General features: G+C 37.8%; 1 protein-coding gene across 3 annotated transcripts in view; it reads left to right on the top strand.

Moving 5' to 3' along the window:
- The window catches only part of ERICH1 (glutamate rich 1), an 82,362-nt gene that overhangs the window by 8,532 nt on the left and 60,916 nt on the right, over positions 1-12,914 (top strand). For all 3 annotated transcript variants that reach the window (XM_086744574.1, XM_086744576.1, XM_086744573.1), the window contains exon 2: positions 4,567-4,761. In XM_086744574.1, the coding sequence (XP_086600700.1) occupies positions 4,567-4,761 (195 nt within the window). The remainder of the gene's footprint in view (positions 1-4,566; positions 4,762-12,914) is intronic.

The following is a 12,914-nucleotide window of genomic DNA, read 5'->3' as shown; positions in this document are numbered from 1 at the left end:
GTTGCAATACTTCTAGATGCTCATCAGTGTGTTGAGACTGGCAATTCTCATTCATCATTAGTCTCTAATATTTTTGTGGCGTGATCTAATGCAGTCTTATACTTGAGCTGCATAACACTTCTCACTACTTGCTTAGAATTCTGTTAGCATTTGTTTGCTTATGCTAAACAGCCCAAGCTCAAATCAAATCAGCAATCAAAAAAATCTTTCCAGATACTACTCAGAACTAAAATGGCAACTAAGTCTGCTATGATAACACAGAACTCCAAAATATGGTGGTCCCTTGGCCTTGCTCATTTAACCTAGCTTGGAGCTTCCTCCAGTTGTCGCTGTGTGACCAGGGTTCAGTGCCATATCTTCCTTCAGTAACATAGGTATGGGGAATTTCTCTTTGCATTGCAGAATACATTCCCTTTAGAACTTGGAAAGCATCTTTAGTCTTCAGTAGGTTGAGAGTAATGAGCTATCAATTATACGTCAGAGAATTAGAGCTGTTACAAGCTACTATGGTAGTTTTCAAAGACTTACTATAGATTCGGTGAACTAAAGTCTTCCTTTCATTAATTCTTGCCTGGTCTGTGCCTATAAAACTACTTGGAGTACTATCTGCCGTCCCAGATTTTGTAGGGAAGCAAGGACAGTTGAAAGCAATGCAGAGCTAATGCTAACAAATATTCTGTGTTGCGTTCAGCTCCATCCACATCGCTGCCGTTCCTGGCCTCTGAACCTCTTAGCTTATCTGCTTTCCTCTCTCACTTCCAGCTTCTCATCTGTTAGTTCCAGAGACTGCTTTGTTCTAAGAGGATATGTTTGCAGTAGTCTCTGCAACAAGGCTTCCTTTTTTTTTCCTTGTAATTGGCTTCTATTGCTGTTTGCATTTCTTTTCTGTTCGATTACAGGCTCAGTTCCAGAGATAATTCCCCTCAAACTATTCTTTCTCTTCCAGACTGGAACATCAGGTTTTGTAATATGTGAATACAGTTTTAAAGAATGCCCTCAAAAACATACTCAGTAAAATGTAGTAAATACACTGCCTTGTACCTTGTGCATTAACACGGTATGTAAATATAGCAATTTTTGTTAGTTCTGACTCCAAACAGTGTATATGTCATCTTTCTGTGCTCTTCCTCATCTTTTCTTGAGGTCTCTTTTTAAAATACATCTCAAAATTGTATATGCTTGTTTAGAGACATCAGTCTGCTACAAGATGTGTAAAAGTGTTTCCAGATTAGCCTAGTGAAAGGCCCCGTGAATCTGTACGGATCCTCCATCAGTTATGTCAACTGGAAAGCAACAGCAACAAATAACCATATGTACTTGGCTGTGCTAATAGGTATGGTGAGAGCAAGTCTTACTCCATTTTGGAACTGGGATAGGTTAGACATGTCTCTAGTAGCAGATACGTTTCCTTGAATTTTCTTTATTGCTCATCTCCTGTTAAGAGGTAGCTATTTTTAAGAGTTTGAGCAGTCCTTACCAGATGGACTGATCTTTGGTGCTGCATAGTTCCAAACACGTCAGGTTAAGGAAGCATTTTGAATAGGGGAGAAAAGCTGCTCTGTAGCATTAGGCAAGCCCAACCTCCTGTGGTTAGGCCAATGCTCATGGATATGACAAGATATCTTTTTTTAAGTAATTGCAGCAATAAAACCCTGAGAAAGAAGCATCCTCTGTCATCTGAAAAATGTTTTGGTAGCTGGGCTCCGAGACTTTTGACTGCAGAGCAGAGTACTGCTTTGGAGCACGTAAGGTGCTGAGTATGGCAGGATAGATAATCCTCAGAGCCTAATTTACTTGTTCGTTGATACGCAGGGCAAACTTGTTTAAAAAGTTTTGGACAGCAGGCAAATTTTTTTTTCAGGCTATTTTATACTTAGGATACCAAATAGTTCAGACTAAACCAGTCAGTTTCTTCAGATGCTCTCTAGTGATACCACCTTCCTCATTCTCCTGAAGATGATGTACTGCTGGGATGCACTGCTTCCCACCGTCTTGAGAAGGCTTGAAATACATCTGGTTCCAAACAGGGACCTAGTCAGGCCTAGGTGTCAGCGCTGCTCATTTCCGTTCTGTTGTGGTTATTGGGACTTACTGGTCTTCTTAAGAGATGGCGTTGCAGTGCTGAGATGCACTGACACGAGTGTGAAAGCTGTGGAGGGAATAGAGAGCTCACCCGCTCTGCCCCCAGCTGCTGTTTCCTGTGTCTGCTGAAAACTCCAGCCTGTAAGACTGCATGCTACTTTGGTGTTGGCAGCTAAACCACATCTTTGCTGAAGTAAATCTACCGCTGTTACTGATCTAGGTATTTCTTTCTAAGCAAAAGAGATTTTTGTGAGATAATACTTCTCTCAGTATGCACACCCTCCAAAGGCAGGCCTTATTTCAGCCTGCTTTCTCAAGCACAGGTGTTACAGATGGGGAGAGCCTCATGTGAATGAGAAGGAATTAATGTATCAAAACTGGTCTTGCATTGCTTTTTGAAGCAATGTTAATGTACATATGAGTATAGTCCCTATATTTTAGGATGGAAAGAAAGAGTGAAGTCATTTTTTTGTGGGGGTAACTGAACTGATGACTAGGCAAACCAGATTTCAAGATGGGGAGCATGAAATCCACTGTAGCTATGAGGAAGCTGGCTCTCTGTAGCAGATTTGGAGAAAACGTATTTCCATATATATGAAGTGTCTTCATCTTCACCCACAAGTTGTCTCAATTCTACCTTTCCAATTCTCTTTCTTATCCTATATAAGGGACAAGGAGTGAGCAGCTGTGTGGGGCTGCCTACTGGGGTTAAAGCATGACATTTACTAACAGCTCTACAGGAGTTCATTAAAATGCTGTGGTATTGGTAGCCAGTACTGAGGGAAAGGATCTAGGATAAATCTCTTAAATAACTAACTTTAGAGTCAGAGATCTGCAAAGGGCGGTTAACTTTGCCTTATTACGCTGTTTACTTCTGTATACTTTCTCTAGTTGTTCTCTGAGGAGAGTAATTGTGGGGTTTTTGTCTTTCTAGCTGTAGAATATCCTGGCAAGGGAACCTTAGGAGAAGAAAATACACAGTCACTTGTTGATACCTGTCTTTCTGGGAATGGTAGTCTTAACCTGTAACTTGCAAAATGGATTGTTCTTACTTGAAGACATCGCTAGCAGCTTGTCACAGATTTTTTTTTTTTTTTTTTTTTTTTTTTTTTTTTTTATGTCACTAAATGTCGAATAAGTGTGGAAAAACTAAAGTTTGGACTTCATAAGCAAAGTTTTCCGAACACACATCTCTTGAGGCTTACATCTTGTCATAGGCCTTTCAAAAGGTCACCGATTATTCAAGAGATTGGGCACAAGCAAAGAGTAAATGATCATGTACGAACTAGTAAGAGCTCAAAAACAGTCTAACAAGACATTCTCACTCATAGTTAGTAATTTACATGACAGGTGAAGCATATCACCAAGGTGCATGTGGAGATAAAGTTTATCTGTCAAGGACTGGTGATTCAAGGATTTCTCTCCTCAATGAAGGTGGTTTGTTTTTTTTTTTTCAGTTGTGAAGGAAAAAAATTTATTGAAGAGAGTTATGTGATGGTAGTATGTTCTTCTGTTAAGTTGCAGCAGGAGCCATTCTTATAACAATTTAAGTCTCTTTCTCTTGGCAGAATTATTTTGTTAAGAATCTGCACCAGTTGCTTGTGTAGTGTCCACACACTGTATATTAAATTTAAAATTGCAGTTTAGATATCATGTTTTTCTCCAAATCTCTCTTTTCCCTCCTCCCCCCGATCCCACAATATCTACTTGACCGTGTAGAATTCATGAAACTGGGGATGGTTTTTTTGCAATAGATAAAAAAATTATTAGTATAACTTTATATTTTATATAACATGTACAGTCAAGTGATTGAAATATGTATGCATCCATATAAAGACTATAGTTTTGTTGTTGAGTAGATTATTTGCATGTATTTCTTTAATCAAATTATGCTTGCATTTGGGTAACTAGTAGCAGATTGCCAGTGTCGTCAGAAAGGGGCCCATAAGAGGAAGAGGCGTATAAGAATACTGCTAATTCTGGAGAAATAATTGGGTTACCATGTGTTTCTGCTGCTGTCTACTTCTAGTTTTTCTATGTGATTAAACAGTTGTAGCTTGCTGATTTTAATGAGTGATTCAATTGCAGTGCTTCTGTGCCAGAAGAGACCTGCATTTTGAGCAGCCTTTTAACACTTCTGTAAGAAGATACTTGTTTTAAAAGAAAATTTAAAAATTTATGTGTATTTAGTCTGTAAATGTACCGTATTAATTTATTGACAAAAATGTAGTCAAATAGAAGACTTTAAATGTAACCTTACTAGTGAACTCTGGGGTTTTAAAGCTGCTTTTCTGTCTCAAGTGTAGGACTTAATATATTATTTTTAGTTTTACCTGTAAAGAGGTAAGGACTACTGAAGACAGACTTGCATGGAATATGAGGGAAACTATCTTGTATCGATTAGTTGTTGGCTTTTTAAAGTCTTAAAATACCTTTAAAACACTGCATTTCTTTCTATTTAAAAAAAATTTTCTTATCCCACAGTGTTCATAGGGAAAGTACTGAAACGACTCTATGGTGAAACTTCATCATCTTCTCTTGCGCGTACTTCGAGTAGAGAAGAGGAGGCAGTTCTCGGAAATCTGGGCTCTGAATCCAAAGAAAGGAATTTAAATAATGTTCAGACTTCATCAGCAGATGCTAGCACATCAACTGATACACCCTGCGAATCATGTCAAGGTGAGACTACATAGTCCCTTCTCTGATAATATGCTTTTAAAATATAGTGACTTTACTTCAGAACAGTGTAGTATGTACTTTTTTCATTTATTAATACCAACAGACAAATTGGAATACAAATGCTAGTAATATTTAATACATACAACACTGAAGATCAGTATGTAAGTCCTAAACTGTGTACTAAATAACTTAATCTAATTCTGTCAAATTTTAATGGGGTTTGGCTAATGACCTCCGAAAGTTCTTTCCAACATAAGTGACTCCAGAAATCTGTGTTAATGTGTTTTTTGGTTTTGTTTTGTTTTGTTTTTTTTTTGTTGTTGTGTTTGTTGATTGTCTTGTCTTTTTTGTTAGTAACAAGGATGGCTAGTAACAGATTGGCCACAGGCCAATTTCCTTACCTGTGTCTGTGCTAGGATTTGCTCTTGAAGGATTGTGTGACTGTTGTCCTGTATTGCATTCCATTACTGTGATAGAAGATTGTCTGGAAATTGCAACTTGTTGCAGTTGCATTTTGTTTGATACTAATTTTGTTTTTCTAAATCGGTACTTCTAGTACTTCTTTTGTGTAGCCAGTAGTGAGAGGCACATTTTCAAAAAGCTGACAGAGCATTAAGCTTATTCTGTAGAATGATATTTGATAACTTTGGGAACTAATTGTCTTTTTTAAATAGGTAACGGGCTATTTATTGGTGCTATGATGAAGATGTGCTAAATAAGTGTGGCTAGGGAGTAATTTCTTAAGCTAAAAATGCCTTCATTTGTAGTGAATCTGTACCATTCTTTATAAATTAGGGCCTGCCCAAACTCCCACTGAAGTGGGAGGTGATGGGGAGAATTTAGCTGACCTTGTGATGTATGACTCCTCTGGTTGTTTATACCTGGTTCCTAATACAATGTTCTTAAAATTAATGGAACGAAAGCTTTTGATCCAGAATGCTAGAAGAGATAAAACATAGCTCATAGGAAAGCGAACATGGAGCAAAAAGAGTAATTCAGTATTTAGGATTTTCACAGCAAAGGAACAAGTCTCTTCTTGAAATAAACAACAAACTAACTGAGCTTGTTTTCTGTTGCAGGCAAGCAAATGCTATGGTAGTACAGAAAGGGTTCTGTCTTGATGGTCTACGAATGTGTACTTAAAAAAAACCCAAACAAACAAAAAAAAAAACCACAACACCCCAAATTTGAAGAGGGTTGCAGTGATAAACTCAGAGGAATAAGAGAGATCAGTCACCCATCTGTAAAACCAGCAGATAACTTACCATTCTTCTCTGCTTGTGCTTTCATTTAAATTTAAAGAGCTCTTGCATGGATAGTAATTCACATGTTCTGATTTTATGGCACTGGACACTGAAAGTACATGTTTAGTGATAGTCTGTAAGATTTGGAACTGTGTGGCCTTGGAAAAGGAAAAACATAAAGGCATTGACTGAATTTTTTGATCATATACTATTTTAAGTAACTTCGTTGCTGTAGACCAAAGGTTATGGGCATAACTATGAAACAGCTGATCATTTAAGTAGCAATAGTCTAAGATGGGCAATGGAAAACGAGGGATTACTTTGTGTAGGTACAAACTGCTTCCTACTTTAAAAGTGGCTATTTCAGTCCTACAAAATCCACTGAAAAATTTAATTTAGTGTCAATAAAAAAATTGAGGATTTCTTTAAAAAGAAGCTAACTTTACTTATTTTCTAGCATTAAATAACAACTTTTACTATAAAACTCATCACAATGTTCTATTTACCTTTAATAGTTACTTTCAAAATGTGAAAATACCATTACTGATATGCACAAGTTAACCCCTTGTAGATTCTTATTTTTGTTGGGATGCAATTTGTAGCATTGCCTTAAATGTCTGCATATTGAAGCATAATAGGGAGATTGAAGGAGAATTCTGAGGGACACTGTCCTTTGTGACTACAGAGTGATCTTCTGAATGGCATTTGCATTTTCTCTAGAAAGGTGGTAGTTCTGTTAGGGGTGGAGAAAATGTGGAAATGCCACGTTTCTTCTGAACCCCAAAGAAGGAGGACAGTCGCTTGTATGTTATTTCTTGAAAATTTTTTTTTTTTTTTTTTTTTTAATTTTTAAATGACTAGGAAAAAAAACCAACAAACCCAACCTCCTATCTGGGGCCAAAATTTGCATTCAAGAGCATACTAAGATGTACCTTCCCTTTGGATTCTAGATGTCCTAAATCAGATTTATTTTCTTCCCCCTATTGTACCAAAACACTCAGTGAGAAAATGAATGTATCCAAAATAGGGGTTCCTTCCTCCCCAAGACAATTAGATAGGACTTTCTAAACATTCTCCCCTTAAAGAACCTGATTCTTCCATTGCAAGAGCTATAGTTCTTAATTTCAGAAGATCTAAGAAAGGAGTCTTTTCTTGCTTCAACATAAAATTAAAAAGTGTATAGATAACCAGCTTTATTGTCTAAAAGCATTTAAAAGTTACACATACATGTAATAAGCCTGAGCCTTCTTGGCAGGCAAAGTATTAAAGAGAGGAAATGAAAAACTGAAAGCTCCTACGAATAAGAGGACTTAATTTCTTTTTCACTAAGCTTGCAAAATGCTTCCAAGTGCAATATTATAAATGCTTAAAAACTTGCTGTACTGCAAAAAAAAAAAAGTATCTGGCAAAAGACTGAGAAAGCATTTCTAAGTATGAATTACTTACTTGGATATGGCCTTTGACTAAATTCTCTTCTAAGGATTGGTTTTGTTTTGTTTCTGACTCTTGTTAGGGCCAACTCTATTTGCAACAAGTAGAGTTCCATGGAGAGTGGTTTCTGTGATGTCTTTACTTTTCATTGGTAACTTAAAACCTCACTAATTATTTTTAAAATCTTTATAATATATATTCAAAGTAGATATCTTCTGACTAGAGACTTGCTAATTGTAGAATTATCTTTTTTAGTGGCCTCCTTAAGTCTCAAGCCTTTTTCTTGGTCAGAATTATAACCACTTTTTAAAGGGCTTCAGATTCACTGATAGATGTTTAGTGTCTTCCTTCTAAAAATTAAAATTTAAGAGTTGCTGAAGAAGGATAATTATATACAAGTGAAATATATAGTATTCTTTCTTTTTCTGTATAAAGTGTGCTGTTCCACTTTTGGTGTTTGTGTTTTCCCTAATTCTCAAAAAGGAGATTGAAATGCAGAGAGCCTAGGCAGAGTCTCAGATCTTATAGAGGCAACCTATTTGATCTTTTTTGTCTCCTTCATTTATTTAAGTAACAGGTAATGAAAAAAAAATACTAAGCTATTATTACTCCTAAGTTTTAGGCTTGGCTTTGTTTTTTAAAGGAATCCATATTACACTATATAAATAGAGAAAATGCAATCTACTCCATATTCATTAAATAAAAATGTGAATGTCTGTCAACTGTGAAATATCCCAGCAGTGTTATCCTAGATAAGGAATTCCTGTCAAAATTCAGTACAGGTGTGTGTGAGGGTTTTTTATGTTCTCCTTACTTTTTCCATCAAAGTTGTTATTGCTGACAGCATACTGCATTTAAGCAATCATCACTGGCAGACCTGGACTGTGTCCTTACTCATCCTAATCCTGTCTTCTTGCAGCCATTCTATTTTAGAAAACTTAAATTAGTGACAGAAGTGCCTAGAAGACAAAACTTGTCTAAAACTTTCCTAAAAGACAGCCCTGGCTTTTAGTTGATGGAGCTGATGGAGTGTACATGCTTGAGAAATTAATCTCTAGCAGTAAATGGCTTTAGAGACGTGTTAAACGGTTCAGCCTCGTTTTAGTTAATTACTCTGAAAAGCTGTCTATTTTGAATAAGCTGAAGAGCAATGGAGATTATAATTATTGTACAACAATCTGTTGTCACACGCTTTTATATTCTTCTCTCAAGGACTTAAAAATTCTTTTTATGTGCTGTGTTACAGTGGCATTATACTGTGAAAATGAGACAGATATAACCAGAAGTAAGTAGAGTATTTGACTTGGAGACACCAAGCTCTGGTGGCTATAGTAGAAATGGTGCCCAGCCATTTAGAAGCTATGTTCTAGGGGGGAATCTAGAGATCTGGGGTTTGGGGAAGACGGGAAAAAAACAACCAACCAGAAAAACCAAAACACAAAAAAACCTGTCTCTGTTCAGACTGAGTGGGATGCACGTATATCTTTAACAGACACAACCTTGTAGTTCAGTAGTTCCCTTATCAACGCTGCTTTTTTGTTTGGGTTTTTTTTTCCTTTTTTGCTACTGGTTGGCAGATTCCTTCCTTTTCCAGTATTCTTATGTGTATGTGTTCACTCGTTCTTCTCTTCGTCTTAATTTCAAGCAGCTTAGCTGTCATAGAGAAATCTGCTGGGCTATATAACAACTGAAAGCAATTTAACAAGTACCTCATCTAATAGCATGTAGCAATTGCCTAATTTGTGTAGAAAATGCCAGCTTTAGCTGTAAGTGTAAACAAACTCTAAACCTAAATGTAGCCAGCTGCAGGAAAACTAATTATCTTGAGAAAGGAAGCAGAAAAATGGCTTGAGTAAGAACTTGGTAAAATGGACTTCTTTCAGCTAGAGAAGGGCTGATAGACAGTCCTGAGGTGAATCTAACTGTAGCATACTAACTGTGTGTTAGTGTTCACACTGTCCACCTTGTCTCCCTGTTTGAAATAATTTTTTATGTATTGATCACAAAACAGGTTGTGTGAGATGCCTCCCATGTACACTAGGAGGTTGATAACTTCAAGCTGCCATTGTCAAAATCATAGGTATCGACAGTCAAATTTCATGTTTTCCCCTGTTCCACATGCTCACTTCCTACTTGTCTGTCCTACCAACTGTACCCTCTAACCATTGTTTCAAAAGAGGAAATGCTTATAATATGAACTTGGTACTGAACTAAGGCCAGGGCAAATGATTTTCCATAATTTTTCCTGCTTCTGTGGCTTGCGTTATTTTTGTATACAAATGGGAATGGACTCTTACTGATGATTTCCAGTTAGGGAATTAAAAAATGTGTGTTTTGGGGGTAGGAAGTTTAAAAAAAAAAAAAAAAAAAGTTTTAAACATTGTTTACTTTTATTCCGATGAGCACATCTTTTTACTTCCCGGTCTAGTTTCATGTAAGTCCCAGAAATGGCATAATCACTTAATCAGTGAGAGTAATTAACTTATTGCAACTTAGATATGGCCTTTTAGATTTTGTGTTGTTGCATTTACTAAAAAAAAAGAAAAAAGATTGACAGGGATGTGTTTCACTTTTGAAAAGTATATTGAACAAGTAAGATCTGCAGCACTAGGAGAAATAATTGAGCTGAGTACTAACATAACATTAAGATAACTGTATTCTCCTGTTTATACAGCTAAAATTCTTACACACTAATCAAAATATTGTCTGTAATCATATACCATGACATAGAATCATAGAGTAGTTTGGGTTGGAAGGGGCCTTTAAAGGTCATCTAGTTTGTTGGTTTCCTTGATCAAGGCATTTTCCCTACTTCACCCTCACTTTGTATTGTGCTTTGTATTCATTACTTTTTCCAAGGAAACTTAGATGTTTTAAAAGTTCATAGGTAAAAGTTCTTCCTCAGACAACGAGTGAGAACAAGAGGAAGAAGGATTTCTACTTTTTAAAATCTGTTTTTTTCTCTGTGTCAAAGAATGTCTGCCACTTCTAATGTAACGAAACTGAGGCTGAGTTACAATGGTAAGTCCTCTCTTCAATAAAATGGGCTATAATATAGCCCTTTTAGATGTCTCAAAAAAAATCTGAGAGTTAGTGTACATGTGGGAGGTGGTGAGGGAATAAATTTGAGCTCTCTTGTTCCTTGTTTTTTATGAATTTCCCATCCCAACTTTCGGCCTTGTAAAATGAGTGTATCTTTATTGACCTCAATTTCCTTCTGAAGTTTTTGGTTTCCATCAAGCTGAAGGTAAAGGCAATGATAAAGAAATACTTCTGAGAATTTTCTCAAGTTATCTTCTTTTGATGCTCTAGTCCCCTGAGCATCAAGCTTCTTCCCTTCCCCCTCTTCCTTGAAAACGTTATTGATGTAATGAGGTCTGTAAATTCCAAATTTGACCATACCACTTTCCTTGGTAACTTCTGCAATTATTCAACTGGAAGTATCAACAGAAAGCAAATGCTTTAAAAATGTGTTTTAAACCTAACTTAGATGGTGATGTCATTTTTACTAGCCACAGGAAAAAAAAAGCTTGTAAGGAATGAAAATCAGGAGAAAAAAGGGCCTTGGTTTGGGGTGTTTGATTCTCTTGTTTCTTCCTTTATATAGATATATCATAACCTATGGCATAGTTTAAAATAGGAAAAAAACTTTATATTAGTTCTTAGATCATCTTACAGCTGTTTCAGCTCTTAAGAAATTGAATTATTGCTGTTAATAGAGATGAGAATATAAGACCTAGTATTCAGTGGAAGATAATGTTAATTTTATACTGAATAAGCTGCAGTCTGCATTGAAATAACTACATATCTACATTGAAATAACTACATATCTACATATATCGTAAGAAGTGCAAATGTGTTTGTGGTTGTAAGCTACTAACTAACCTTACTAGTAAAGGTTAGTTACTAACCTTTAAAATGAGAGAAGACATGGCAGTGTGGCAAAATGCCAGATTTCACTAAGGCTACCGAGTAGATAATGAGACAGCTTTGAGAAATAATTCTGGACAAAAAATTGCCACAAAAAAAAAAAAAACAACCACCCTATTCTAAAGCCCTCAAGAAGGAGGCTTTGCTCTTAATTGTGAATTTAATACCCACGTAGCATGGGTATTAAACAAGAGGACTTAGAGATGTGCACGCCTGCTGGACTATGATCTTACTGACATTACAGAGATGTGGTGGGATGGCTTCTTTGAGTGGGGAGTTGGAATGGAAGGATAGGCATGGCAGATGAGGACGGGGTGTCGCCCTCTATCTCAACAACCAGTTGGAGTGCACGGAGCTCTGCCTGAGAAGGGATGAGGAGCTGACAGAGAGCTTACAGGTCAGGATTAAAGGGAGGGCAGGGACAGGTGACATTACAGTGGGGCTCTGCTACAGGCCATCTGACCAGGAGGGCCGAGCAGATAAGGCCCTCTATAGACAGATAGGAGCAGCCTCGGGTTCACAAGCCCTGGTCCTCATGGGGGACTTCAGCCACCCTGTTGCAAGGACAACACAGAAGGGCACAAGCAATCCAGGATGTTCCTGGAACACGTTGATAACTTCCTTCTCCAAGCGGTAGAGGAGTCAATGAGAAGAGGTGCTATGCTGGACCTTGTTCTCACCAACAAGGAAGGGCTGGTGGGGAATATGGAGCTTAAGGGCAGCCTTGGCTGCAGTAACCATGAAATGGTGGAGTTCAAGATCCTTAGAGCAGCGAAGAGGGTGCACAACAAACTCGCTACCATGGCCTTCAGGAGAGCAGACTTTGGCCTCTTCAGGGATCTGTTTGGCAGAGTACCGTAGGATAAAACCCTGGAGAGAAGGCGACCCCGAGAAAGCTGGTTAATGTTCAAGGATTGTATACTCCAAGCTCAGGAGCGATGTATCCCAGTGAAAAGGAAGTCAGACAGAAATGCCAGATGGTCTGCATGGATGAACAAGGAGCTCCTGGACCAACTCAGAAACAAAAAGGAAGCCTACAGAGGGTGGAAGCAAGGACAGGTAGCCAGGGAGGAATACAGAGAGATTGTTTGAGCAGCCAGGGATCAGGTAAGGAAAGCCAAAGCCCTGACAGAATTAAATCTGGCCGGGGATGTCAAGGGTAACAGGAAAAGCTTCTATAGGTACATCAGTGATAAAAGGAAGTTCAGGGAGAACGTGGGTCCTCTGTGTAAGGAAAGGGGAGACTTGGTTACCCAGGACATGGAGAAGGCTGAGGTACTCAATGACTTTTTTCCACCCTCTGTCTTCACTGGCGAGGGCTCTATCCACATTGCCCAAGTTGCAGAATGCAAAAGCAGGACCTGGGAGAATGAAGGACCACCCACTGTAGCAGAAGAGCAGAAACCATCTAAGGAACCTGAAGGTGCACAAGTCCATGGGACCTGATAAGATGCATCTATAGGTTCTGAGGGAATTGACGGATGAAGTTGCCAAGCCACTGTCCATCATATTTGAGAAGTCATGGTGGTCTGGTGAGGTTCCTGCTGA

The sequence above is a fragment of the Chlamydotis macqueenii genome, chromosome 3 (genome assembly GCF_036417535.1).
Source record: "Chlamydotis macqueenii isolate bChlMac1 chromosome 3, bChlMac1.mat, whole genome shotgun sequence".
In the NCBI taxonomy this organism is placed as follows: Eukaryota; Metazoa; Chordata; class Aves; order Otidiformes; family Otididae; genus Chlamydotis; species Chlamydotis macqueenii.
This window is presented reverse-complemented; position numbering and strand designations above follow the sequence as displayed.